The sequence below is a fragment of the Acromyrmex echinatior genome, chromosome 18, assembly GCF_024713525.1.
Source record: "Acromyrmex echinatior isolate Ae372 chromosome 18, ASM2471352v2, whole genome shotgun sequence".
NCBI lineage: Eukaryota > Metazoa > Arthropoda > Insecta > Hymenoptera > Formicidae > Acromyrmex > Acromyrmex echinatior.
The window spans coordinates 1210765-1237384 of NC_141869.1; the positions used below are offsets into that span (position 1 = coordinate 1210765).

The 26620-nt window shown below is 37.6% G+C and overlaps 1 protein-coding gene across 7 annotated transcripts in view; it reads right to left on the reverse strand.

Annotated features, from left to right (window-relative positions):
* The window catches only part of Axn (protein axin), a 36209-nt gene that overhangs the window by 7944 nt on the left and 1645 nt on the right, over positions 1 to 26620 (reverse strand). Inside the window, exons 3-9 of one of the 7 annotated variants that reach the window (XM_087415685.1) lie at positions 17195 to 17551; positions 16060 to 16824; positions 3240 to 3395; positions 2155 to 2959; positions 1627 to 1794; positions 830 to 1485; positions 67 to 745 (exon numbers count right to left, since the gene is read on the reverse strand). In XM_087415685.1, the coding sequence (XP_087271811.1) occupies positions 67 to 745; positions 830 to 1485; positions 1627 to 1794; positions 2155 to 2959; positions 3240 to 3327 (2396 nt within the window). In that variant the 5' untranslated portion in view covers positions 3328 to 3395; positions 16060 to 16824; positions 17195 to 17551. Of the gene's footprint in view, positions 1 to 66; positions 746 to 829; positions 1486 to 1626; positions 1795 to 2154; positions 2960 to 3239; positions 3396 to 5321; positions 5886 to 16059; positions 17552 to 26620 lie in introns of those variants that run through there. The other 6 variants (XM_087415689.1, XM_087415686.1, XM_087415691.1 and 3 more) reach the window with 6 other exon arrangements.

The following is a 26620-nucleotide window of genomic DNA, read 5'->3' on the forward strand; positions in this document are numbered from 1 at the left end:
AATTAAAAAAAGATAATTAAAATATATGAAATTATTTAGTCTGTCGATAAGTAACGATGTATGTACCGATAGCTCCCTTTCTTCGGAAGGTACTCCTTGAACTGCTTCAACGTGACGTAGTGACCAGGAATTCTGGTCCTGTAAGGGAATTGCTCGTCACAGAAACTGAACACAACAGTGGTGAAGTCGTCCTGCTTCGGTTTCCTCAAAGTAGACTGGTTGGATTGGACGTACGGTTGATACTGCGACGCGAACTCGTACGGCTGTTTCGAAACGTTGGGGTGTCGCTTGCAATTAGCGCGCATCCTGTTTTCTTCTACTTGCAATCTTCTACGAGTCTCCTCTAACTGTATTTCCTGTGACATAGTTATTCGTAATACATTCAGCTCTTGATAATCTAAAGAGGGAAAAGAACAGCTCCTATTCACCGTATGAGGTAGAGGCGGAGGTGGCATTCCCGGATCAGCAACGAACGGTTGAGCAGGAACTCCCATACTCCATGGTTCTCTGTTTGGCCTTTCCAAAGATCCACTACGCGAGCCGTATCTCTTGCCATGGCGACTACTATGCTTTAAATCAATCTTCTTGTCCATTTCTTTAAACCGAGGCATCAGACGAACTTCCTTGTTTATGGAAGGCTGCACATCGCTGACTACGCTTACTCCGCTATCTGTTAGCTCCGTCATCGATTTTTTCGTAGCTGATCGTCTGGTCATGTCCGACCTTCGGAATCTCTGATCGTGACCTGCGCAAAATAACATTTTATTTTACTATACACAATTCGTTCATAATGCACACGTATGCCGTCATTCATCATTATTATATTTACCTTGACCATGCAGATCCTGCTTGTGAAGGAAATCACCGTAATCTGATGGCACAGATTTAGATTTGGGAAGGTGTGAACCCAGTGAACTCATAGAGCCGGCTCCAACAAGATCGCTGCCCTCTTGGAAGTCGTGGATATTACCGCTGTCCACCGAGAACGTGGAGTCCATATCTTTCTCTTTCCTCTGCTTGTAAGGCCGTGGATAATTGTGGGTAGGACGCCTTCTCTCGGGTGAAAGTCTGGGAGATCTTGAAGGTGTTTGATCTGACCAAACGCGAGATACGTGCTCGTCGAGAATAGCCTGATCACTGTCCTCCTCCATAGACAACTTTTCCTTCAGCGCATCACCTAGAGTTTTGGAAGCTCCACAAGGTTCTACCAACGCATCGCTAGCGATCGATAAGTCATTTTCTTGATACAGATATTTCTCCAGTTTCTCGTGGGCCTTCTGCTCTCGTTGCACGATCTCCAATTTTTGTCTGAGCTCTTCCGCGAATTGCGCCGGCGACATCTGTTTCGGAGATGTTATACGTTGGGTTCGTGGGACAACATGATGCGCCATGGATTCGCGATTTATATTCGCGGATTCTTTAATTGCCCTACTAGATTGCTTGCTGTATTGCTTCTTGCTTCTCTGTCTGCTGCCCGTACTATCGCTGTAGGCGATAAGTTACAAATACATACGGATTAGTAATAAAGTTTGATAATGAATGATCAAGATGAAAGTTGGAAAAATCCCACTCTCCGTTTATGTGCAAATTCAACGCTGTAAAATTAAAAAGATAAAAACAACTTACATGGATCCGTCATTGAGGGACACATTGTCCACCTCGGTACGTGCATCACTGCTCAAACTCTGAAGCTCGGAATCCTGTCTGGATACTGGGTTGTAGGAGGAATATAGTGCGTGCATTCTGGATGGTACGTGCATGTGATACGGACTAGCCCCATGTTGCAAGTAAAGGCTATAAGTGCCACGCAAAATAGCAAAACAAAAAACAACTAAATAAAATATAAATAAAAATATCAGGTTATTTATCAAACAAACAAAAAAGAAAATTTTGCATATCCTGCATATGGACAAACTATCAAAAACGTTATTAAGGGAAATAATTTATTTTTAGCGATGTCAATCGCTTCAGGAATTGGTAATAAAATGTAAACTTAAAATATAATTCAGATTATATGCAAGTTTCATCACATCAAGCTTTAAAAGAAAAGAAGACAGCATTGTTAAGGCATTCGCAGGACTGATTTGAAGCGTACTATACAAATGACGAATTACATTTTAATAAGACTCGATTTCATTTCAAAAAGCGCATTACCCGGCAAACGCTTCTGGCCTCGGTCGTACATCCATCGCTCTACTCTGTTGGGTAACCATTAGCATATCTTTGGTCAATCTCAGTTCTCCGGGCGTCTCGCCGGTCGAGTGCGAATTGTGCATGTGTACACAACCGGTGCCGATGTACTCGCTGTCTTCATGCACGGTGGGCAGCAGACTCGGTCCGCAGGAAAGAGACATCTCGCGGCTACCTGAACTCGAACTTGGACAACCGCCGGAATCAAGAATCTGATAGGACTGAATGTACTGCAGGTACACGTCAGATTGAAGAAAATTGGGATAAGTCGTCTCGTTGATCAATCGCTCGACCTCTAATTGCACTATGTCGAACACTTTGTGATCGGCGCGACCCTCCTTAACCCGACGATCTGCCTCTTTCATTACATCTTCTGGTATGCTTAGCTGCGACTTGAGAAAAAACCTTCGATAGATGAGCTTCACCAATTGCGAGATTTTCTCCATGTCCTTCTGCTCTTTAAGACCCTCGCAGGCGAACCAGAAATTGAGCGGATCCAAATGCCCCTCCTGACTTAGGTATCTCTTAAACAGCTCTAAACCCATCGGATCCTCTAACAGGGAGTGCAGACTTCTCGCCCACCGTGCGTAAGCAGGGGGCGAATTGCTCTCCATGGTAGTGGTTCCGCAACAACCCTCCGGTTCGAATCCCAACGGTGCCGAAACATCGCAACCACCGGAGGCTTGCGATGTCGCAAAGGAAGAGCGTCTTGGCGTCAGAGCGGGACTTTGTGGACGGATCCGACTAACATAGCTTCCAGTTTCCTCTCCTGGAATACGCAAAACTCTCGCTGTAATACATTTTAGTATATCTTAATATATATTCTCCTTATAATATAAATTAAGCAATTATAATTTTAAAAAAAATTTATCTCAAACAAATTTTTAATTATTTTATTTAAAATGTTTTTAAAGAATATAAATTTTTAGAGCTACAATCTCATTTCTAAAAAAATTAAAAAATGTAAACTAATAGTCTGATATGATTATATATGTGTATGCATTAGTATGTAATTACTTCTACTCTATTATTTAAATATTTTGTTTTACCTGGCACTGGCGGCCTGGGAGAGTTTTCACTGAAGCAACGCGCTTCGTTTTGCCGAAATGCGTTCATTCTATCTATTACGGCCTTCATGTACTACTTTATTATCTACGCTTAACTTTTGCCCGCGATGCCTCTTAGTGGACATGGTTAGTCCCAACCTGAAACAGTAAATAAATTTTATAACATAAATTTTAAATGTTACATTTTTACATGTTGTATTTTTAAAATATATAAAATTATATATTTTAAAATAGAAATAATAGCTGTCAGGATATATATCTCTTTATAGATGACATATAGAGTATATAATATAGAGTATATTCATTTAATATATGGAATTAAAATAAAAATAAAAGTCATATTTATAACAGTTACGTTCCCTAAACGTTATTGATTTCAACACAGTCATATTTTTGCGTAAGAGCGGAGTGGGTATATGCAAACAAAGGCAGGAAATCTGGGATGCTGGATCGATCGAGCTCTGTGGTGAGTCATATCTCTCAATTAAGCAGCTAAGGGAGTTTTTTCTGTTGTCAGGAACTTTAAGGGTGGAGCATAGCGGAGAAACTATAGACCATCTCCTGGCAGGCTGCGCAGAGGGATGAATTTTTGCGTGTACATGTATATATGTACAACCCCTATTGGTCTGTTGCGCAGACCATTTGTGTGGTATTGATCGACAAAACCTATAACGCAATCTATTGAAAGTTCTTGTCAGTTCCAAAAATGTCTATATCTATATTGCGAGTTTAATACCTTTTATTAACTGAAATTGAGCTCTAACACAGCGGAAAAATATTAATAGGTTTATGTGGTAGGCAATATCAGGGGAAAAAGGCTATTATGCCTCTAGGGTTTGTTCCTTTGTTATGACAGGGCATTGAAATATGGTTCATATATGGGGCCATATTTCAGCCTGAGCAGCAAATGTACAACTATCCACTTGAGCAAGAGATATTACCCCTTGTATACATAATTAATTTACAAGAACAGCTTTCACTACACTAATATATAACATATCGTAGTGTAAACTACACTAAAAAACTTGAAACATACACAATACATAATCTTGATTACACACTTAAAAAGAATTCTCTATACACATTCACAAAAAATGCACAAAGTGTAATCGACTTGTATCACCAACACAAAACAATTCACGATGAAATAATTTTGACATAAAGCTATCATATCATAGAGCTATTGAAAGAAAAGGTATAGCTCTTGAATGAATACGAAACTTGATCCTAACCCACACAAAGGCAGAAATATGAAATGAAAACCTGTCATATTCAATCATTTCGCTCCACTGCACATTTACCTGAATCAAAAAAGAAGAAGAATCAGAATACATACCATCGTGGTGGTGAATCTAACGCAGACAACTCTTAAATTTGTTAAGTCTACACAAATCTATTATGATTTTGATAAACGTGAATTGATCCAATACCACAAACACTGCAAAATCTTTATTATATTATAAAGAATAAGCCTAAGATGCTTTCGATGGCTTCGATAGCACTGCTGGAAGCATACTGAACCAAGGCTGCGTCCTGACCAGGACTGAAGCCACACTGATATAGCGATAGGCAGGGTAGGGATAGCGTCTAGACTCCTTGTGACCTATGTCGACTTCCGAATGCCTCGCTGAAGTATTTTCTTGGATTGTTCGCTGAAGATGAATCAAGACCTCTAGTTTGTATATACATTTCTGACACCAAAGATTTTTACACAATTGATTATAAACACATTTCAACCATAAATTATAACCTAGAAAAAATCATGGAAGAATATCTCAATTTTACGGAAATACCTCTTTATTCTATTGTTCCATAATTACAACTATTATTGTATAACTACAGCCAAAGAATCTATTGCTGCTAAAAATATAGATTCTTCTATATCTAAGTAACTTCTTCATTTGTTTTTTTCTTTATATTTAAGAAAGAAAACAAAGTATATATTTAGGCTATCAATGGATTGGAACAATAGAGAAAGAGCTCGAATGTTCTAATGCACCCACGCTATTCGCATGCTTTCAAATATAATAATCAGCGAATTCCTCAATTTGTTTGCAGTTATACCTCTTCTGAACGAGGGGAAGGTGGACTGGTCGAACGCGATATTCCCTGATGAAAGGGAAAGAAAATGTTTGTCAGCAACGGCGACCACGAGGTATTAACTTAAGAAGCTTTCCCAACCGTATCAGTTCTACTGCAGACATCTCCTCATTGTTTGACAATCTCTCCGAGTTCATTCTCAAATGTTGGGCGAATAGACGCTTTCGATTTGTCCGGCGAAATCTCCTCCTCGTGACGGCAAAATAAGCCTCACAACACAATCGCCGTTTGACGACGCACATCGCCGAATTGCATTTCTTTTCTTGTACTTCCCCTCCCCCACCCCCCTTTCGCTTGTCGTCGATCGTCGGAACGAATGAATCCGCATTCGATCCGTCGAAAAGCGTCGATATTAAGTATCGATCGTAGAGATCTTTCGAAATCGTAACGTACAGCTCGAAATATTCGAGTCTCATTGTTGTATCAAAGTGGTGCCGCCACCTATGGCGACAGTGACACCAATTTGAAATTCACCGACAAATCTATCTTGCCGATCGTTTGCAGATAGTAGATATGGGAACGTTCGTTTTTCCTGCGTAAGATAAAGTAACTCACTACTTCAAATTCAACATAAACAGAAGGAGAAGCTAAGAACTTCGATAAATGTGTGTTCAATAATTTGATGTGTACAGAATTTTCTACACACAAAACACTTCGAAGAATTAAGAAAATTCCTATAATTTTAAATTCCAAAAGAAAAAAATTAATCTCAAAAAATTGACACGGTATTAGAAATATAATTGGCAAGAAAGTCGCACTATCTAAAATTTTAAATAATTTCTGAAATTCTCTAAGAGAATTCTGAAATTATTATTATAATTTTAAGTTTCGGGAAAACTGAAACTTTTGAAAAATTAATAAAGAATTAGGAGATTGTAATTTGGCAAGGTAGGTTGCCTCATTTAAAATTCCAAGAATTGTTTCGAAAATTCTTGAGATTTCTATTTTTAGTCAAAACTTTGAAAAACCTACACTATCGGTATCAAGAGAATTGATAAGAAGATTGCACTATCTAAACTTCCATACGCATAAGAATTTTCCTAATTTAAAAAAATTTTTCTGAATTTCTAAGAACTGTGATTTTCTAAAAATTGCCAGAAATCGGGATTCCGGATATACTCTAAAAAATGTACATATATGATATAAAATCGACACAGACAATTTTAGTATTATATTTCGAAATTGGGAATAATTAGAATAGTTAAGATTTAACGAAGCTCATCTTTTCATGGAAAAAAAAGAAGATTTGTATCGTCGTTCTGATAATCCACAAGTTCTTGCCAACTATATGTTAGCGACGGTGCTCCGTCGAATAATTACGACGAACGTCATTAGGCAGGTATAAAATGAGAGGAGGAAAGAAGGTTGAGGTGTGTACAAGATACAAATTAAAATTATTATATTTCGCGCCGCTCCTGGTGATTAGACTTCGCGAGGACGTTAACGAATTACGAAACGATTATCTGTGTGTGCCAGCCATCATCTCCATCATCGCCATCCCGTTTTATCATTAATGACTTTAACCCTCGTATTTTCAGAACTGGGAAATGTATAAACCTTTTTTAGTTCGGCACGATCCGATTCCAATCAGAATCGCGCGCGTGGAAGTCCGAGATAATTTTTTTATCTTTCTTTCTTTTCTTTTAATTCACCAATTCTCGTTTCCCTCAAAGCTGAGAGAGTTTAAAGTAAGATAACTTTGATCTTCTTAAATCCAGCGATTTTACGCTTAATTTTACATTGCAAAGAGTTTTAATATTTAGACGATAAATAAAAAAAAATACTCGCGTTGCAACAAAAACATATTTATATATACATAGTGTATTTTTGATATTTATATATAGTTTTATATTTTCGATATTTCACATATGGAATTACCATAAAGATTTGTCAAATATTCGGTTCCTTCCCTTGCAGATTCTATAATAAAATCGCGATTCGTCCAGCGTAAAATCGCGTTCACTTCACGCGGTCGACATAGCATTATATAGTGGATTTTGAGACGAAATACCGCGAAAGCATAAAAGGGACACGCGTTCGATATATTAAGATTTGCCGAAGCGTGCTATATGGTTTCCTCCGTGTGTTGCGAAGAATCCGACAGAAGGAATTTTCGCACCGAGAGGTGTTTCTTTCTCACCCCTACGCGAATGATATTAAAATTTACGCCCCTGTGACTTCCGATTCTAGATACAAAGAAATCGTGCCGCGCGGCTTCCGGTCACCGCCGATATCCGGGCCTATAACGTGTCGCCGAATATCTGACCCTTGGATTTTTCGTGTCTCTTCAAACTTTTCTGTTTCGTAAAAATGACGCTTGAGAGATTTACAAGTCACTCTATGTGTTTCGGTATACCATTGATAGCTAATTAAATTTTATTACCGAATGACATGTGGATTTTAGACAAAGAATTTGTGCGAAAACTGCATTTTCAAACTTAAAGACTGCAGCACAGAATTTTGCATAATGAATAAGGTATAAGAGAATCAATCAATCAAAGTGAAATAAAGGACTTTAATTGATTGTTTCTCTTATGCAGAAGTTTGTACTGTGATTTTGTAATCTACATAAATATACATAAAACTTGACCGAACTTGACGCTCTATAATTTTAACATGTAGATGAATACATTGACAAACATTGACAGCAATAAATTGACTGAGATCCGCTTGTCTTAAAAAAATTTTTAATCCTTAAAAATTTTTAAATGTTATTAATTAAAATTCTTAATCATTTAATCATGCAGGTAACTGAGGGTGTGCCCGATGAATGCACTTAATATTCGAATAAATAAATAAAAACTGAATAAAAATATCCATTTGAATACACTTTTTTTTTATTCGTCAAGAAACGAATACTTTTTTCATTTCATTGGAATGAATATTTTTTGAATATGATTACGAATATTTTCGTTTTCGTATTTACTTGTACTCTGTATTATTTGCACACAGTTTGCAAGCCTACAAGAGAATAGAAATCTGTAAAAACAATGAAATCGTCAGAGGAATCCATCAGTGATGACAGATGACAAATTAGTGACGCGGCACGGTATATAGTTGAACAAATTGAGAACAAAAATAATATCATCTCAAATAAAGGCTTATGTATTAGGTGTTGGAATTAATTCGTAGCGTTTTTTAATGAAAGAATGTTATTTATTTCACATGAGCATTAAAAAATACATTAATGAAAGTACTTCCCATCACTTGTAAAACGCTACGAATTAATTCCAACACCTAATAAAATTATGTCATATCATATTAATTGTACTTATAAATAAAAAATGTATTGCTTTTTAAAATATTTTTTTTTAAAATTTAATTTCTAAGTTTTCCTCATGAAATCTAAATATTACAACGACAAAAATTAATAAAATTTATTTTGTTTTAATTTAAAATCATCAAAAAAAACTATATATATATATAATAGTTAAGAAGTAACAATTGCTATTGGAGCTTTTTTCAGTTTATATTTTGTTTAAATACTTAAATGAATATAAATAGTCGTTAAATAATAGGTTTTTTGTGAATAAATATTTTTGAAAACCCAAAATTTTGAATGAATATATGATTACATTTTTTTAACGTGAAAATTTTGAGTAAATACAATTTGTAGCTCAATTACAAATTTTTGTATTCATCGGGCACACTAGTTGTGAGACGCGATGCAGTCGATAATCATGAGATCATAGTGACACGTGATGTCGTTCACAACATACAATTTGAGAAACGATTGTCGCTGCGATATGTCCCAGAGCGGATAAAGGGCCATTCATCGTCTACCGAATAGCGATGTTACCGACGAAAATGCAATGATGGGATTAACTGTACCAGCATCTCATAGATGTACATTGTAGGACGACAGGAATTTAAACGAAGAAAAGAGAGAAAAGACAAAAAAAAGGTCTTTATTAATTAAAATTATTGAAATTAATTTAAATTCGACAAAAATACAGAGACAAATATATTTTTCTACAAATATCCAAGAAATCTAATTCTACATCGAGACATAAAATATCTCATGCAATATTTTAATATGTATTATACAGAATATTACAAATAATAACAATATGTATACAAAGCGATATTCCCATCCTTAAAATATGAAACGTGTATCGCGTTTGATTTCTGAAGATTTCTAAAGAAAAGATTTCGCTAAAAAAAACGTTCTCATGAGAAAGAGAAAGAGGAAGAGACAAGAATTGTCGAAGCCCTTTGGACCTTTTTTACCGTATGAGATGTCGCGTAGCTCTGAGATGTCCCGAGATTGTCGGGAATGCACTTTGAAATCGTCGTCTCGCGGAGGACCATCGAAATGATTTGCTCATCCGAAGCCACTTGAGTGACGATTCGCGACGAATCTACTTCTCCATGAATTTTTTCTATATTCAAGTATCCTATAATCGGCTTTCGATTCCTCGTCATTGCGCGATATTCTTTATCCTACTCAATAAATGACGTCGCGATAAGGTAAACGGATCTCGAATCTTTCAAAATTTTTAATAATCGAAAACTTAATAAATACACTGGAAAAATATAATATTAACAATATAATATAATATAATATTAACAGTAAATAAGTATTTATATACTGTTACAGTAAATAAGTATTTACTCAATAAAAAAATGATGGTTAGGTTAAATTAAAATGGTTTTTGTATCAAATAAATGTATGTTTAAAATTTACTTAGAACTATTCAAACAAATATTTATTAAAATTTAGTATTTTTCAGAATATAGAAAATAAGAAAATATATGATAATCTACAATAAAATTAAAATTATTACAAAACCTTAAAGCTCCTGAGTAGTTACCACAGCCATATTGAAACGTGACGTCAGAAGCGAAAACGTGATATGTCAATTTTTATTTCGTGCCATTTATATAAAACTAAAAACAATTTAAATAAAATGATGAGATTGCTTTAAAAGATTTGTAAAAATGAACGAAAACTATGCTTATCCTCCCAGTCAGTAAACAATCGTACAAAGTGATAAAAAACACATGTAAGTAAAAATAAACTACGCATGTGCATTGAATAAAAGCACTTGTACCTTTTATCACTTTTTACGATTATTTACTGACTGTCTGGAGGGCATAATTTTCGTCAATTTTTACAAATGTTCAAAGCAATCTCATCATTTTGTTTTATCCAAATTGTCTTTATTTATAAATGGTACGTAATAAAAATTAACGTATCACTTCTCGCTTCTGACGTCACGATTCAATATGGCTGGACTATTCATTCAGGAGCCTTAAGCTGAGTATTAATAATTAGAATAATAAATATTCAATCAATATTAAATCTTAGAGTAATAAAATTATAATAAAACTCTTTGTTGAATGCTAATTAAAATTAAACGTTAGATTAAAAGAATCAAAAACGACGGTGATGGCTGGAAAGAATTAGAAGCGAGAACGACTACGGCCAGCCACCGCCGGTCGGTCGCTCCCGATTCTCGCGAGGGCCGTTTATCGGCGCGAGCGATTAAGATTCTTTCAAAAAACGAGAGACGCGGACAAGGGAGAGAGGGATGGAGGGAGGTAAGGAGGGAGCGAGTGAGAGAGCGAAGAAGAAAGGCAACAACGGACGGAGAGGAATCTTAAAGGCCATCCGGCGATATACCTCTCTATGCAGCCGCTGACATGCCGGCTTTTTGTACGCCGCTATCGAACAGAATCCCTTAGAAAACCGTGAGTTTCTGTTCTCGACTTCGCTATCAATATCTACTCTCTTCCAATCCGCATCAATCGGTAATCATTCTCCAAAAATAATAAAAAATTGCAGTATTATTTAAGAGGGAGAGGTGCATCAAGCTGCTTGGTATTCGTTATTATCTTAATTATCGATCTTTAAACAATGTAATCTACTAATATGGATCTGAGATTGCTAATTAAATTTAATTTGATTTTTGAGTTACCGAAAAATTCCATAATTCTCGATTAAGAATATTAATCGCAACGATCATTATGTATAATACATATGGTAAAAAAAAGAAAATGTTTTGTCAATCTAGAGCTTGAAATGCCGCTCAACTAAACCGGGAAGGTTCAAAACGAGTACTAACAGCAAGCAGAAGAGAAACGGAATGACATGGCGAGAGAAAGCACGAGAGAAAAGGTAGAAGCGGAATAAAGAGGCGTATAGGTAAGTCTGGTCCTCGATGCAGGTACGGCGGTACTTTTGGAAGAAAAGGAGAGAAGAGAAAAAGAAATCAAAGAGAGAAGCAATGCCGTATCACGATATCTTCCTATCCCTCAAACTCACCAGTTCATGTATTCATGCTTGCTATCAAAACTATCGCCAATATCGTCAAAAATTTTAAATTATATATACATAATTATAAAAAAAAAAGAATAATATTTTACATAATATTTTAAGAAAGTATGTAGCTGTATTTCCGAAACATTATAGCTTTGTTCCAAATCTAATAAAGAATCTAATAAAGAATTATTAATTGCCATCGTAAACGCATTTATACGATCAAACAGCAATTTACAACTTATAATTATTTAAGAGTAAAGAATAATTCTTTCGAAATAGTAAGAGTAATATAAATTGTTATACAGGTGTCCATCTTAGAGGCCCAACGTTAGAGCAGCAGTTCGATCGCACCCTATAGGAATACGGTCCTGGGGGAGGAGACGGAGGGAGGGGGGGGGAGGGAAGGGGGAACGGAGATGATGGAGAAGCGCGAGAGCGAGGTAAGAGAAAGGCGGAGAAAAGAAACGGATATAAAAAGAGAAACGGAAGACGTAGGCCTCGGCCGGCGGCTGGCGACTGGCGGCGGCACCGCTTGATGTACGCCGGGTCCGTAATTACAGGTTTTCGGAACGCCTCACTCGCTCGCTCGCTCGGCGAGCCGCGCCGCTGAGAGTCTCCGGGGCCCTTCCCTCGTCGCGTCGCGCGATCTAACGGGTGTCCCAAGTGCGTAACCGGGGGTCCGATATGTCCATGCAGCGTTCCAACAAGTTCCAACAAGTTCGTCACCGACGAACTCGATTCGAAACGGCGAATTGATGAAAGCGCGTTTTCATCTTGTTTTCTCCTTTTTCTTTTTTCCTTCGAGGCATTTGAAATTCTAATTATAGAGCGGCGCTTTGACAACGCGAAATGAAAAACGGGGGAACGTAAACTTGAAAATTTTTTCTCGCCGGGGAACGTATCTCGCTTGATAACCGTAATATGTAATAATGTGATACGTCCCGGAGTCGAGAGCAGTAATTTCCACAAATCTGATTTTCAATACTGTACATTTATATCGTAAAAGATGTTTCCTGCGTCGGAATTAGAGCCTATCAAGATTGCATTTAACGAAAATTTTTTCGTAACGGAGGAAAACTTCCGCGAAAGATAGCAGCATCCTTCACAAACATCCCGGGATATTTCTAGGAAGAACCGTTCTTACAGGCAGGTAAACGTCCTCTTCGCTTCTGGATCGAGATACCGATCCAGTGAACCGAAAATTCAACTCATCGTAGTACCGCATTCCCATTTCGATCATAAAATAGCTTTTTTTACTTTTATGTATATCCTTATAGTATTCAATTTTATAAAATTGAAAGTATTTTACCACATAATTGATTTTTATTTAGATCCAGGTTTCGTTCTTTATTTGCATATTTATGTTTGTCAATATTAATTAAATTTAGTCTTAATTTAAAGATATTGGTTAACGTTCTAACATTAATAATAACTTGAAAATTTAATAAATTGTTCTATTTATTATCTAAAGATATATGTAAAACCTAAAGTCGATTCTCTATCTAGTTTATCCAATTAAATTTTGTATGTGAGTTTTTATGGAGTATCCCTGAAGGAAATAAATCACTGAAATCTATATCAGTATAATTTTAGTATAATTCCATATCTATTTTAGTATAATTTATACTAAAATATGGATTAATATACATGAAATGTTATTAATATGCGGCACATCTTTCTTTTTTTACGATTGATTTCAAGGAAAATTTACGACCAAAAGTTTTTACCGATGATTAAAAAAATACAAATTCACTTGTAATGCCAAATATCACATTATTGACATTACTTAGGTTTTATACACGATATGGCGCATAATTTAACTTATAAAAGTATAGAATTTCAAATTTGAGTAACTTTTGTCTGGGACTGTATAGCCAGAACATCCTTAACTTACTCTTCATTTTTTATAACTCTTATGATTATTCTACAATGTACCTTTTGTTTCTTGCTTTTTGCTATTTTTTTACATCTTGTCTTTTTGCTTCTTATCCGTTTTTTTGTTTTATATCGCCTGAAATAAAACTTAACGAGTTAAGCTTCGGAAGAAACAGGAAGCACGTAGTAAGAAACACAATTGTCGATAAAACGATTACAAAGGGGAAAAAAGCAAGAAGTAATAAGCAAGAAACAGAAAACAAAGAGCACATTGTAGAATAGGCTTTAGAATTAGAAAAACATGAAGAACAGATTAAAATTAATCCACATTGATAAAAATTGATATTACATGATTCCTAATTAATCGACGCTTCGCGGGCCACCCTGTATTAGAAATGCCATCGAACTCTCCACCACCAATTCAAATTCATACGAGCACCGACGAGAAAATCAATCGACCGCTCACTATTAGCCCATATACGACCGTAGGAAGCCAAACGTCGAACATCGCAATGAAAACCGTCGTTGCGACGCGACGCACTTAACGGGTGTTAAATAATTATGCGAGTGGTTTATCACGATGCGCGTTAGGACAGTGGCGCAGGGTGATTCCCTTACAGCCCTGGACGATACGAGGCTTCTCAAACGAGGAAAGCATACACACGGCTCCCATTCAGCTAACCCTTTCAACTAACCCTCTCTGCGCCTCCGTCCCTCACTGCGCCCGTCCCGCGCGATCCTCCCCCCCTTTCCTCCTTTCTTCTCTCCTTGTTCTCCATCCCGCTGTTTCTCTCCTCTCTATCCGCGAGAATCCCTTCGGCCTCTCGTCTGAGGAGAGCAACGTCGGCGAAATCTCTTTTACGCGCTCAAGAGAGCGGGGACATGTCCGAGACTCCCCTCCCCCTCCCTTCTCTCTCCCCCTTACTTTTCGCCTCTTTTCTTGTGGTCCCCTTTACAGAGCACGCACACATGGGAGTTCTATCTATTATGATAAAGATTCGAATTTTTTTCAAAGATTTGCTTTCTCGCAACGACAGCCGTAGGATCTTTTTTGAAGATTTTTAACACGGGTCACAGTTTTGAGACCTTGACCATCGATCCCTGAAAGAAAGAAACGAGAGACGATATCGCTAACTTACACTAGTATTCTTCTATTTTCACGCCTATTATAATTGTATAAATCATAAGTTATCATTAGTCGATTGAAAATTTAATTATATCGCTTAATGGATTGCGATTTATCACTCCCAGTAGTTCAATATAATAGTAATATAGCTGATAATTATCAATTAATTGATATCATTCATAAACTTATTATTCATATTATTCATATATAATTATACCCTTTTAGTAATAACTCCACAAGCATTGGCTGCGTTCAGCAGAGAAAGTAGATTTGCAATTTTTATAAAATTCTTTGTTATGATTGATTTATACGAGTTTTTATATTTAGATCCAGTAAGGAACTAAGAGCAAGATCAAACATCTTAAAGAATTTCAAACAACAAAGTTGCTTTCTCCGCTGAATAATAACATAACCGTTATTTTGTGCAAAGAAAAAAATTTTTCTATACAGAAATTAAAGAATTATCTACTTTGTATATATAAAGAATTATCTATTTTGTATACATAAAAGAGCTTTTTCTGCTAAACTCAAAGCGACCGAAATGAACAGCGTCGCTTCATTCACGGGACATTTGCGTTTTCTCTACCTTCATAAAATCGAATACCTTTTCACGATACCGATCTAAGAACATATTCGTTCAAGATAACCGATATGACTAGTAAGGACGGTTATATCGGTGCGGTAAAAGACAAGGCGGAAGCGATCAAAGGCGTGTCACCGTTATCGTCAGATGACTTTACGCACATCATCTCACAGAGATACTACTCGAGCTGCAAATCTTTCAAAGGAACTTCAGAAGGGCCGCTCACCCCAGGTGGTGGCGTTGGCAAGGACGACATTCAGCGCGGTATTAACCAAAGCCGGTTCCCCTTCTTCTCTTAACAAACAACTACCTGACCTAGCTTGAGTTTTCAAATATCTATGCTATCCATCTTTTAGTTAGACTATGTCAATGCTGTAGGTATTTAGAAGATGACAAAGTAAATTAGGACAAACTTCAGTAGTTAAAAGACTTAAAAGAAGATGTGCGTCTCGGTTTTTTCAGGGAGCAACCTTCCCTATATTTGTATACGAAGAAATATGTTACGTCGCACTTCATAGGTACTTCAATTAAAAAATGTTGGAGTTTTTTTTTGTAGAATTGTAACACTCACTACATGTACAAATGTGAGAAATAAACAGACAACAATAGAGTATAGTAATTTATACTTTATGGACTAATCTTTCAATATTTTCACTTGAAATTTTAATTTTATGTACCAATTTTATACTACCAATTAGGTTGCATTTTATACAACAATATTATGCCGTGATAATAGCGAGATTGCACAGAGCGGAAGTGGTCCCTCCTTCACCCCTTTGATAGGTGTCGCGATTAATGATCCCGTTTGGCGCGCCGTAATTAATAGTCTCCCGTAATTCACCACAATTAATACCTTAACTCCGCGCCGGTTCATGGAGACTCAGCGATGCGATGCGATTCGTTCATCATTATCGTCGCCGTGCGTGGCCGATGACTATCAGTCGTGACGTCTCGTCTACTTGCTCTTTTTGAAATGCCGCCGAGAGCAATTGCCCGATAAAATCGATATCATTCTCGATGATCTCGCGGCTATACCAGAAAATTATCACAAAGATGTTTCACAAAAAATTTATCACAATACACACAGAAAAAGATTTTCCCTTAAACTCAAACTCCTTCTTTTCTTGCTCTTTAAATTCAAATTTTATTCTTTCATTGTTTGTTCTCTTGCTCTTTAAATTTTAATTTTATCGCTGCACTTCCATCGAATTCCATCAAAAGTCCACGATAGAAACAATGTTTGTAAATCAAATCCTCTTCTTGACTTTGTAAATGCTGAAGAGAATAAAATTCTATTATTCAGAGGATCAGAAGAAGAGATGTGCTTCAGAAGTTTTTTTGAATACGATTCCACAGAATTATTCTCATCCTTGAATTATCGATTAAGATTTTGTCGTTTCCCCGCTTTTTTTTTTTTTTTAGTCGAGTAGTGACTCGGCGGAAATATCGTAACGATTATTATCGTAACGATTATATGTTATCTATCGAATACGGCGAACGGCGAATCTCGTACTTAGGTGATTGCAGCATCACTCGCGCCGAGATTTTCCAGACGGTGGCATCGAAGTCTCCCGTAGTCGGACGTACATTCTCTTTTCTTTCTTCTTCACGAATCAACCTATCACACAGAGTCGATTTTACTTCCGCGTGAAAATTACGTTCATTTTTCATCATCGGTAATCATCCCGCGACAACTGCGCGTCATCTAACAAGTCGAATCAGCGGAATCGGAATTTGTTTTTTTTTTGCAACAGTTTACCTGGATCGTCAATTTATCTAAATATTTTCTTTGTGAATAAGAACGACAATGGACAATCGGTTAAAGGTTAATTTTTTTCCATATATTATCTTCACCTTCGGCTTTTAACATTCACAATTATTTTTAAAATAATCTATGATGATAATAATAACACAATAATTTATATCCACACGTAATTATTCATCAACGTAACATATTTGTATATTTAGCATCTCTTTTAGAACTTCACACGAAACGATCACATTCTGAAGAATAGACACGTGTTCACGATGGGGACGATTTACAATGATAATCCGGAGAGAAAAACCGAAAGACTTCGCCGGCAAACGAAAGGACTGGTTGACGAAGGATCGGATTTGTAGGACCTGTGTCCTACGCAACGTACACGGTGAGACTGAAACTACAGTGACCGTAGGAGCCAAGGAAAAGAGCGAGCATTATCTCCGTCTCTCCTTCTCGCTCTTCTGTCCCTTGCAGCATGCTTCTCTTTTTCTTCTCTATCGTGCTGCATCCCCCCACTTGTTCTTCTTCTCTACCTTCCTTCGTAAGCACACCGATCTCCTCTCCTGCCCGATTCTCTTTCTCTCTATCAAAGGAGTGAGAAAGGGAGGTCTTAGTGGACGAAGCGGCGGTACAAAAAAGTGATAGGGTCCAGGTACAAGGGCAAATTCTTAAGATCTTTAAACGGAAACTTGAATTTTTCGACTTTATTAACCGTTTTTTTTCTATTGAAATCATCAATAAACGTTTCAAGTAATAATCTCAAAAATAAATAGTGACCATACATGAAAATTTTTTTCTTAGAATTTACCCTGAAAATATGATAATCCTGGAACAATGTATTGTATTTCGAAGAATTTTATGTTTTCTCCCATTCGTTTAATAAAACTAATAAAATATAAAATAAGTTTAATTTTACTGAATTTTACTATGGTAAAAATCTTTAAAATATTGCATTGTATCACAACTATCATATTTTCAGAGTAAATTAAAAAAAAATTCTCTTCGTGTACGTATTAGATTATTTTAACTAAAGCTCTTATTTTTTTATCTGTAACATGAAATACGCCAAAAAAAATTTCGCATTATTTGTATGATTATTGTACCGAGAAAGAGATTTTAATATTATTTTTTTTTTACTAAGAAAAACATTAAAACATATTTGCTCATAAAACATACATTTGTTTATAAAAATAATATACAGTTGGAGACATACAATGATGTGATAAAGCGACAAATTCGCATGACAGTCGGGAAGAGGACAAAGAAAACATACGAAAGACCGAAGGCTGTCGGAGAGTTAGAAGGAGGGGGGGAGAACGGAAAAGTGAAGAAACGTAAGGGGAAGAAAGTCGGCAACTTGAAAGGTGTCAGCGGTTTGACCGGGCCGACGTCGGATCGTCAACGAAAGAAGCCGGATGACACCCGATCTTGAAAGATAATGATATATACACGAGGTGTCCTAAGAAAAAAAAAAAAAAAGAAAAGAAATTTATACTCTCGAAATTTCTCTTCACGATGAAATTAAACCCTTTATTCGATTCTCTTCGTCTGATCTTTTCTTTTGTATTACTATCGATTTCGATATATCGAATACACGGCGAAATACTTTCGAAATAGCTATGAATTACGTCGTTCTCTTAAAAAACGAGATATTAGATCATTTAAAAAGTATCCGCGGTTTTTTGTTCAATTTTTGAATGAAAAAACCGCGGATACTTTTTAAATGATCCAGCATTTTTTATAATAATCTGTTCGACTGAGGAAAAAATGCGAGATTTTTGTCAGATTCTTATTTCAAGAAGATAATCAATTTGTGTCGAATTAGTCACGGTGTCTTCGATCAAGTTTTAATCGTGTATTTGAAATGGCATTTTCCAGCTGCGTGATTCAACTGCAGCAGCCAGCTGGCAGCCCGACAGTCTTATCGACTTTGGTAAATACGAATTTAAAGAGATTGTCAGGTACACGACTCCATTACTCCGAAATTCTCTTAAAGCGGAACTCGCGACTAATTTTACCCGTTCCAGACTAAATCTGTCTTTCACATGATTGAGAGAAATATAATTTTAGTTTCGCTCTCTTTATACGATATTGTATACTACATTCAAATAAATTACGTATATTTCCATACAGCTAGATGAATAAACATATAGTATAAAAGATTTAAAGTATATAAATCATAATAGATTTAATTTTTTCAAAATTTTTTATCTTGAAAACTTACGTAAATGTTTTCAAAGTCGAATCGTTCCTAAAATTCAGCAATTTTGCTCTCGCGTAGCAAAATTCCCTCAGGTACAATATCAGTTTTTTAAAAGGGGTTAGCGTTTTAATCTTGCAGAATCCATGAGAAATTCACGCGCCCGGCAATTAATGGAAATTAAACTATCGGCGATAATAATGGAATCGCGCCTGCGACGGCGGCCTGGAGCTCCTCTTCGGCGGGCAACAGGAGAGGGCAGAAGGCAAAGGACGAAACCAACGAGAGAGAACCGGTGTTGGTTCGACGTTGTCGTCGAGGAAGAGAGAAAGATGGAGAGAGAGAGAGAGAGAGGACGCGCTCGCGAGCAAAAGTGAGAAACTGGTAGCGTGTTTGCCAGAGCTCGGGCGCGACCGAGAAGGGAAAAGAGAAGCCGCGACGAGGACGATGATGTTGACGAAGAGAGAGAGAGAGAGAGAGAGAGAGAAAGTCAAAGCGGGAGGGAGAGAGACAGAGCGTGTTCGTTTGATCTCGCCGCCGCACGCGATCCCACACACGCGCGCTCCTCTGGTCCCCCTTCGTACCCCCTCCGCAAGATGTGGATTCGCATGAATGCACTAACACATCACGCGATTTAAAACCTCCGCGTCTCCTCCCCCTCCTCCCCCTCTTGAGTCAGCCACATCACGATCCGACGTTCTCTCCTTCGCCACCGCCAATCGACTCCGGTGCGGCGCTCCTGCCTCTCTCTCTCTCGCTTTATCCTTCTCTTTCTCTTTTTCTCGTCCTGGGCCTGCTCGCTCTCGCGCCGCGCGATGCGGCGGACACGCGTAATAAACACCGTGCAAAGCAACCCGGCGTTGAGTCGCCTATAATTTCTCACGGAAAATTATATGTTAATGCGCCCTTAATGGCGTCGTTCGTTAACGGGATCGCCGTCGTGGCCGAGGGAGCCCGGGGGACGACAGGAGAATTACCGCGAGACTTGTTCGAGCAGGATCCTCTCCTGCTTCTTCGAATGAGAGAGAGAGAGAGAGAGAGAGAGAGAGAGAGAGAGAGAGAGACAGAGAGAGAGGCGGGATAAATTCGTACTCTGAACTTGGATCGAAAGTTATATCAAGTCGTGATGCAAGCGATTCTTACAATTCCTCCTTTTTTAACAATCCCACGGTTAAACTCTGAAAACTATAAACGTTTATGTTGCACAGTGGGATTAAAAAGAGGAACGGTAAGAAATCGTTACAAAACTATAGAGTTTAAGATCTTGCTGAGCCGAGACAGGAAAATGTAGAACGGCACTGCGGATTATGCCGGAGATCTCGCTGGGTTTTACGACGAGCTTTTTCTTTTACATCGGATGAAAAATGCATAGCTCTTTCCGAGTTTTGCCGTTTGATCGGTTTCGGTCGGGGCTGTTTGAGAGAAAGAGAGACCGTAGGCAGATCACCGGTGAAATCCTGCACCGAAACTTTTACATGGGATTAAGCGGGACGAGATTTGCCTCTTACCGACGTTAAAAGATTCAGCCAGCCGAATAAGGAGGCAATAGTCTCCGTCGACCGTCGCTTCCGGTATCGTGGCTGAAAAATTTACGTACCGCGAGTTTTGCGTTTCATCGTCGAGAATGCGCTTATGTTATGTTAACGAGTATGTATCTATTTATTGCAATGCAATCAAACCAATATAAAATAAAACTATTTATCTTTAAGGCCATCACATGTAAAAAAAATTTAGTCGAAATCAAAAGCAATGCAATTGTAAACTTAATATTTCATGTGTCATATGAAAACTTTTCAAATCTATTAATTGATTACACATTGAAAAAATTTTAATCATTTTTTTGATTCAATGAGTGATCGTTAATCAATGTCCGATTTAATGTCCAACTTAATGTAGTTAATTTATTGATACAATAACTGGATTCATTTATATAATTATATATTCATTCTTGCAATAAATTCTAGTAATAGTTTTACAACCTAAATCATTATGACAATTCGTTGGACCAATTTTCATTATTTTGTCATAATTTCAATAAATATTTTATTGTGTTTTACGTAGTTTTGGTTCAGTGCAGAACAATGTCCTCAGATTGTTTTGCAATCAATCAAGAGACTTGAAAAATTTTATGTCACACGATGAAATATTAGGTTTATGTTTTAGGATGTTCGATTATGATTAATCGACATGCTTACGATTATTTATGACTGAAGACAAAAACACAGTTTTACCTAAAAAATGAATCGATCAAATTTTTTCCTTTCTATAAAATAAAAGAATGATGGATTGCTTTACTTTGTTATACTTTACGCCGGATCTATAATAAGTTTTAAGCCTTAAGCCATAAGAAATGGACATATCACGGTCAATTATTCTCCTCGTATGTAATTGGTCAATTTTTTCGACTCAGTTTTTTATTAGAAATAGCACTGTACGATTAGTGAGTATTATTTCAGTAACATCCCGTATAAGTACATAAATTAGCAGAAGCATACAGAAGGCGATAGAAGCAAGGTAAAGATAATAATATTCGCTAGTAATAGCATTAGACTCCAGTACACGTTCAGCGACATATTCAATTATTGGCAACGCTTGAGATGAAGTTGAGCTCCGTACGCTCCTCAAGCGATACGTCATCTCCTGCTATTTCCAAATGTTCAAATTGTGAATAATTGTACCATGATTATTATGGATAATTTCATCAGGATTCTTATGAATGACATGAGAGTGAAACGATTTTTAAGAGACGTTTTTCCACTTCGAAAAACATAAAGACTTTCCAGACAGGTGGTAATGCGTTCTTTTTTCCTCTAAAATCAGCAGGATTGCAAAACTTAACAAAAGAACTACGTATTTCTGCTCAGAACGAATTAGTGAGATAGCCGACGTCGAGGTATCCTTTCAAAGCTGCAAGAACACCCCGTGTTTCATTGTGCCTTTATCGGTGTTGTCCCCTCGTCGACGCGGCACTTTCGAAAGAAGGAGCACAGCGCCCGTTCGTCCGAAAGCGAGAGCACTCGAATGAGAGAGCACACTTCGAATTCACCGGGCGATTAGCGTCGCTCGGCGGTTAGCTTTGCGATAGATACGCGAATCAAAGCGGTCGGGACGACAGACGGCGATGAAGCGACACACTGAGGAAGCTGAAGTGGTACGAGAAACCTGGAGAGGGAGGAACCGAGGAGAACCGGACAAACAGCGGAGAACAACAGAGATAACTGGCCGGCGATACAGTGGCAATTATTGCCAACGAAACAGATGATATCACGTCAGAGAGAGCATTCGATACTTCCGCTCGCAAAGAGCAGCCGATACTTCCGGTTTACGTTAGAAGCAACGCGATAATCATCTCATACCGCGATGGTTAACGTCATTTTCCTTCTGTGAATGCATAAATTTTTAATGTTAAAAATGTATTATATAATTTTCATACGTATATACATGTAGTTTGTTTAAAGTTTGAATAATAAGTTTAACATATTTGTAAGAATAGTTATGTTCTTAAATGGAAATAAACCTAGAGAAATTTCAACACAAAACTGAGTAAAGAGGGCTATACTTGAATAATTTTTCATTTTTCATATTTTACAAGCCATTAAAAATGTAAAAATCAAATCAGATCAAATCTATGCAAAGTTGTTCTTTATTATTCGAAAGGTGGGATTTTCGGGACGTCATTTGCAGAAAGATAGACAAATTTTTACTGTTTAAATTTAAGATATCCCCACTGAAAAAAATTTGTTAAATTTTAATACATATTTTTTCAATACTAAACACTTATAGTAAATAAATAATTGCTCGATAAAAAATGATAGTTAAATCAATGGTTTTTGTATCAAATAAATATTATATTCATTAAAATTTAATATTTATTTAATATTTAATATTTTTATTCAGTGCCTGAATAAAAAAGTTAAGATAATAAAATAATTTCTCAGGAAATACAGTAGTAGAAATTTGACGAAATTTGTCGACGAAAGAACGGATTTCTCTCAAAAAATCTTCAATCGAGGCGCGACGAGTCACTTTGTCACTTAAAAGCTAAAAAGAAACGTTACACATACACGCACTCGTGCGTGAGAATGGATTAAAGGAAAGCCGGTATCTCATGAGGTCGAAGCGACACTTTAAAGAGATTCTCCTTTTACCCCACGCCACGGTGCGATTTCAGTGAGAAAATATTGCCTATAGACAACGACAACGACAACGACGACGGCGACGGCGACGGCACCGAGTGTATATACGACGTAAGTCACTTTCTTTGGCGGTCGGGCGCGTTTGCGGCAAACAAGAAACGGACTTGAGAAAAGTGGAGAGAAAGAGCGTGGGCGACACCGCGCGGGCAAAGAGAAAGGTTAAGAGGGGAAGGAGGGATAAAGCTTTGTAATATCAAAGAGCATCGTTTTAGCGGTTCTCGCTAGAGAGTCTTTGATATCGAAATGGGGAGGAATTCTCTTCCTCCTCCCTCCCTACTTTGCCGATGTCGGTCGCTTTTTATTTCGACGAGCAGAGCACGTGGTATCAAACAGCACGACCGGTGGAGGAGGATGAGAGAAACCCTAGCAGCTACTTTGACGACGCTTCAGCGGTGTTGTGCTCCGGGGGATTCCCAAACCGTGCACCGTCGTGCGTGCTGTTCCTCTCTCTTCACCCTCCCCCATCCTTCGCAGAGGGTGGCCACGTGTCTCTTCCGGTCGCGTGATCTACCACGGCAGATTTCCCTGTGTTATCTATTACCAGTCGGCTATTCCACCGCGGGAGTAAATAAAAGGACAGGAGGCAAGCAAGCCTCGGGGAGAACGAGTTGGCTAAATAGTAATCGTCGCGGCGTTCGGCTTTCACAAAGCCGAATACCTCGCGCGCCAAGAATTCTCAAGAGGTCTTCGATTTTGAACCCTGATCCTTGCGTTGTTTCCTTAGAAATTCCGTTGATTGATTTTATATTATTTTAACGTCTATCGCTAATTTTATTTAACAGACAAATTTATTTATTTAAGTAATTCTTGCATTTTTACAAAACATTATTACGTCTGCTTGCACTTTTTGCACTCAACATCTCCACTTTCCCTCTTATCACCGTTCAAATATACAGGGTGTCCCCTGTATAAGTGGACAGTCTTTTTTATCTCATAAATTAACAAAGATTTAAGTGATTCTAATTAAACTCTAAAATTCTTTACTCTAGGATCCTCTTAAATGTAAATTTACTTCATAAATTATTGCGAACATTTTCGCTCGAAATTCGTATAAAAATCCGTGATCTTTTGACGAATGACTGTGTCATCACGAAAATCGCGTAGTCGTCATCGTGGTCGTCGCGAGATACGCATCTTGCTGGACCGATGGCTGTGCCAGTTGCGTGTCCCGTTTCAGATGTTAATAGGTGTTAATAGATAGACACAGCTACGCGGGCAGCGTGCTTCGTCGAGGGTGCCGCTTGCATACTGTGGTTCGGTGAAGCGGAGTGAGAAGCTTTAGTGGTGGTAGTGGATGGCCGGAGGAGACGACGATGACGGCGACAACGGCAGCGACGGCGGCGGCGGCGGCGGCGGCGGCGGCGGCGACGACGACGATGACGACGACGACGTCGAGTGAGGCAGAGCAAAGTGGAGCTCAGAAGCGGCCGCTTTGATGTAGACACGCTCCGCGACTCCTTCACGCCAATAAACTAACGGTTAGGTTAAGCCGTCTCTTTAAGCCGTAATATCATTATCCTTGCCTTGTGCCCTCGGCGCAGCACGACGTCGACGTCAACGTCAACGTCGCTTTTGTCGCGTAGCCGCGCCGCGCTTTCTTCGCGTAAATGTCAACGCGTGCGTGTTTCTTGCGTGCTTCCGGAAATACGAGTGCATGGCACTGTCCGTTAGAGGACAACGATATGGGGTATATGCTTTAAAGATTTATACGGTGTAGAAGCGCAGGAGAGCGAGAGTCCGATAGAGTCGGCACAGATCAAAGCCTCAAATGGTTGGATCTCAAAATGTCAATGGCACGTTAAATATCCGACTCTTCGTTACGCTGCTCTTTAAGTTACGCCAAACAACCCGGTTGGATACACACACACACACATATATTAGGTGTTGGAATTAATTCGTAGCGTTTTTTAATGAAAGAATGTTATTTATTTCACATGAGCATTAAAAAATACATTAATGAAAGTACTTCCCATCACTTGTAAAACGCTACGAATTAATTCCAACACCTAATATATATATATACATACATACATGTAGTTTCTGTTCCGAGCTGAAAAATTCTCTTTCAACTTCGATCGTGACTAAAGGAACACCCGGTATACGAAGCACGAGTAGGAGGCCATCGGCAGTGCGGCACGGCGCGGCGAGCAAGGACCGAAGAAAAAAAGCACCGCGACCAGTCGAAACGAAAGCACCGACCGCAGAAAACCACCGCGGCACGAGAAAACGCACGGCTGCATCCGCATCGCCGACACGCGCTCGTTCGGACTCGTACGCGACGTTTTGCGGACTTGGTAGCCCACTTTTAATGAAGTAAGTCTTCAGAGACATCAGCATTTAGCTCATCAGCGTTTAGCGACAATATTATATGTAATTTTTGAGCTTGAGATTTTTAAAAAAATCACATTTCGATTCGAAATTCAGTTCGTTCAATCGTAACGATTTTACACCTTTTTAAATAAACGATACGGTTGTGATTTTCACAGTCATATTTTTTTTTTCAAAACGAAAAACGTATACTGTATAAAGGTAATAGTTATCTGTATCCAGTATTTCAAAAATTCCAGCAAATCTGTCATATTATAAGTTTACCAAAAACATTGAATTTATTCAAAGTATATTCGAATATTTCAATCAAGATTATTGAGTTAAAACAAATCGATTTGCTTAATTATATAATACATAGAAAGTCGCTTCTTCGATCGATTCGATAATATATTCTTAAAGAGAAAATTAATTCTTGTTTTAAATACATAATGAGTTTTTTAAAATTCGTAATAAGTACATTTTAGATTACCAAGAAACTATTATTCGTTAAAGATGATCGCTACTTAGAAAAAAGTAGGCTGAGTTAGCAGTTTTCTTAGCAATAAAATGATACATATCTGTATTTTTTCTGAACTATAAATAAAAAAAGATTACAGCAGAAAAAACAGCTTTACAACTATAAGATTCTTTAATCTTTGATTTAATAATTGAAATTGAATTTTACAACAGTTGCAAATTGCTTTTTCCACTGCTAAATGCAATCGATGTTTCCTTGATTGACAATTTAATTTATCGAAAGTAGAGTATGCGCTTTAAGAAGCATGACGAAGAGCGGTAAAATAATGATGTTTTAAACGCGAGTTATTTTAATGGATTCATGAGAAAGTCAAGAAAAAAAAGTTGTCAAAAAATTTTTATATTCCTACATAAAAGAAGTTATATTAACATCATTAGTCGACAGCAGTTTAATCAAAAATAATCCCGTTAA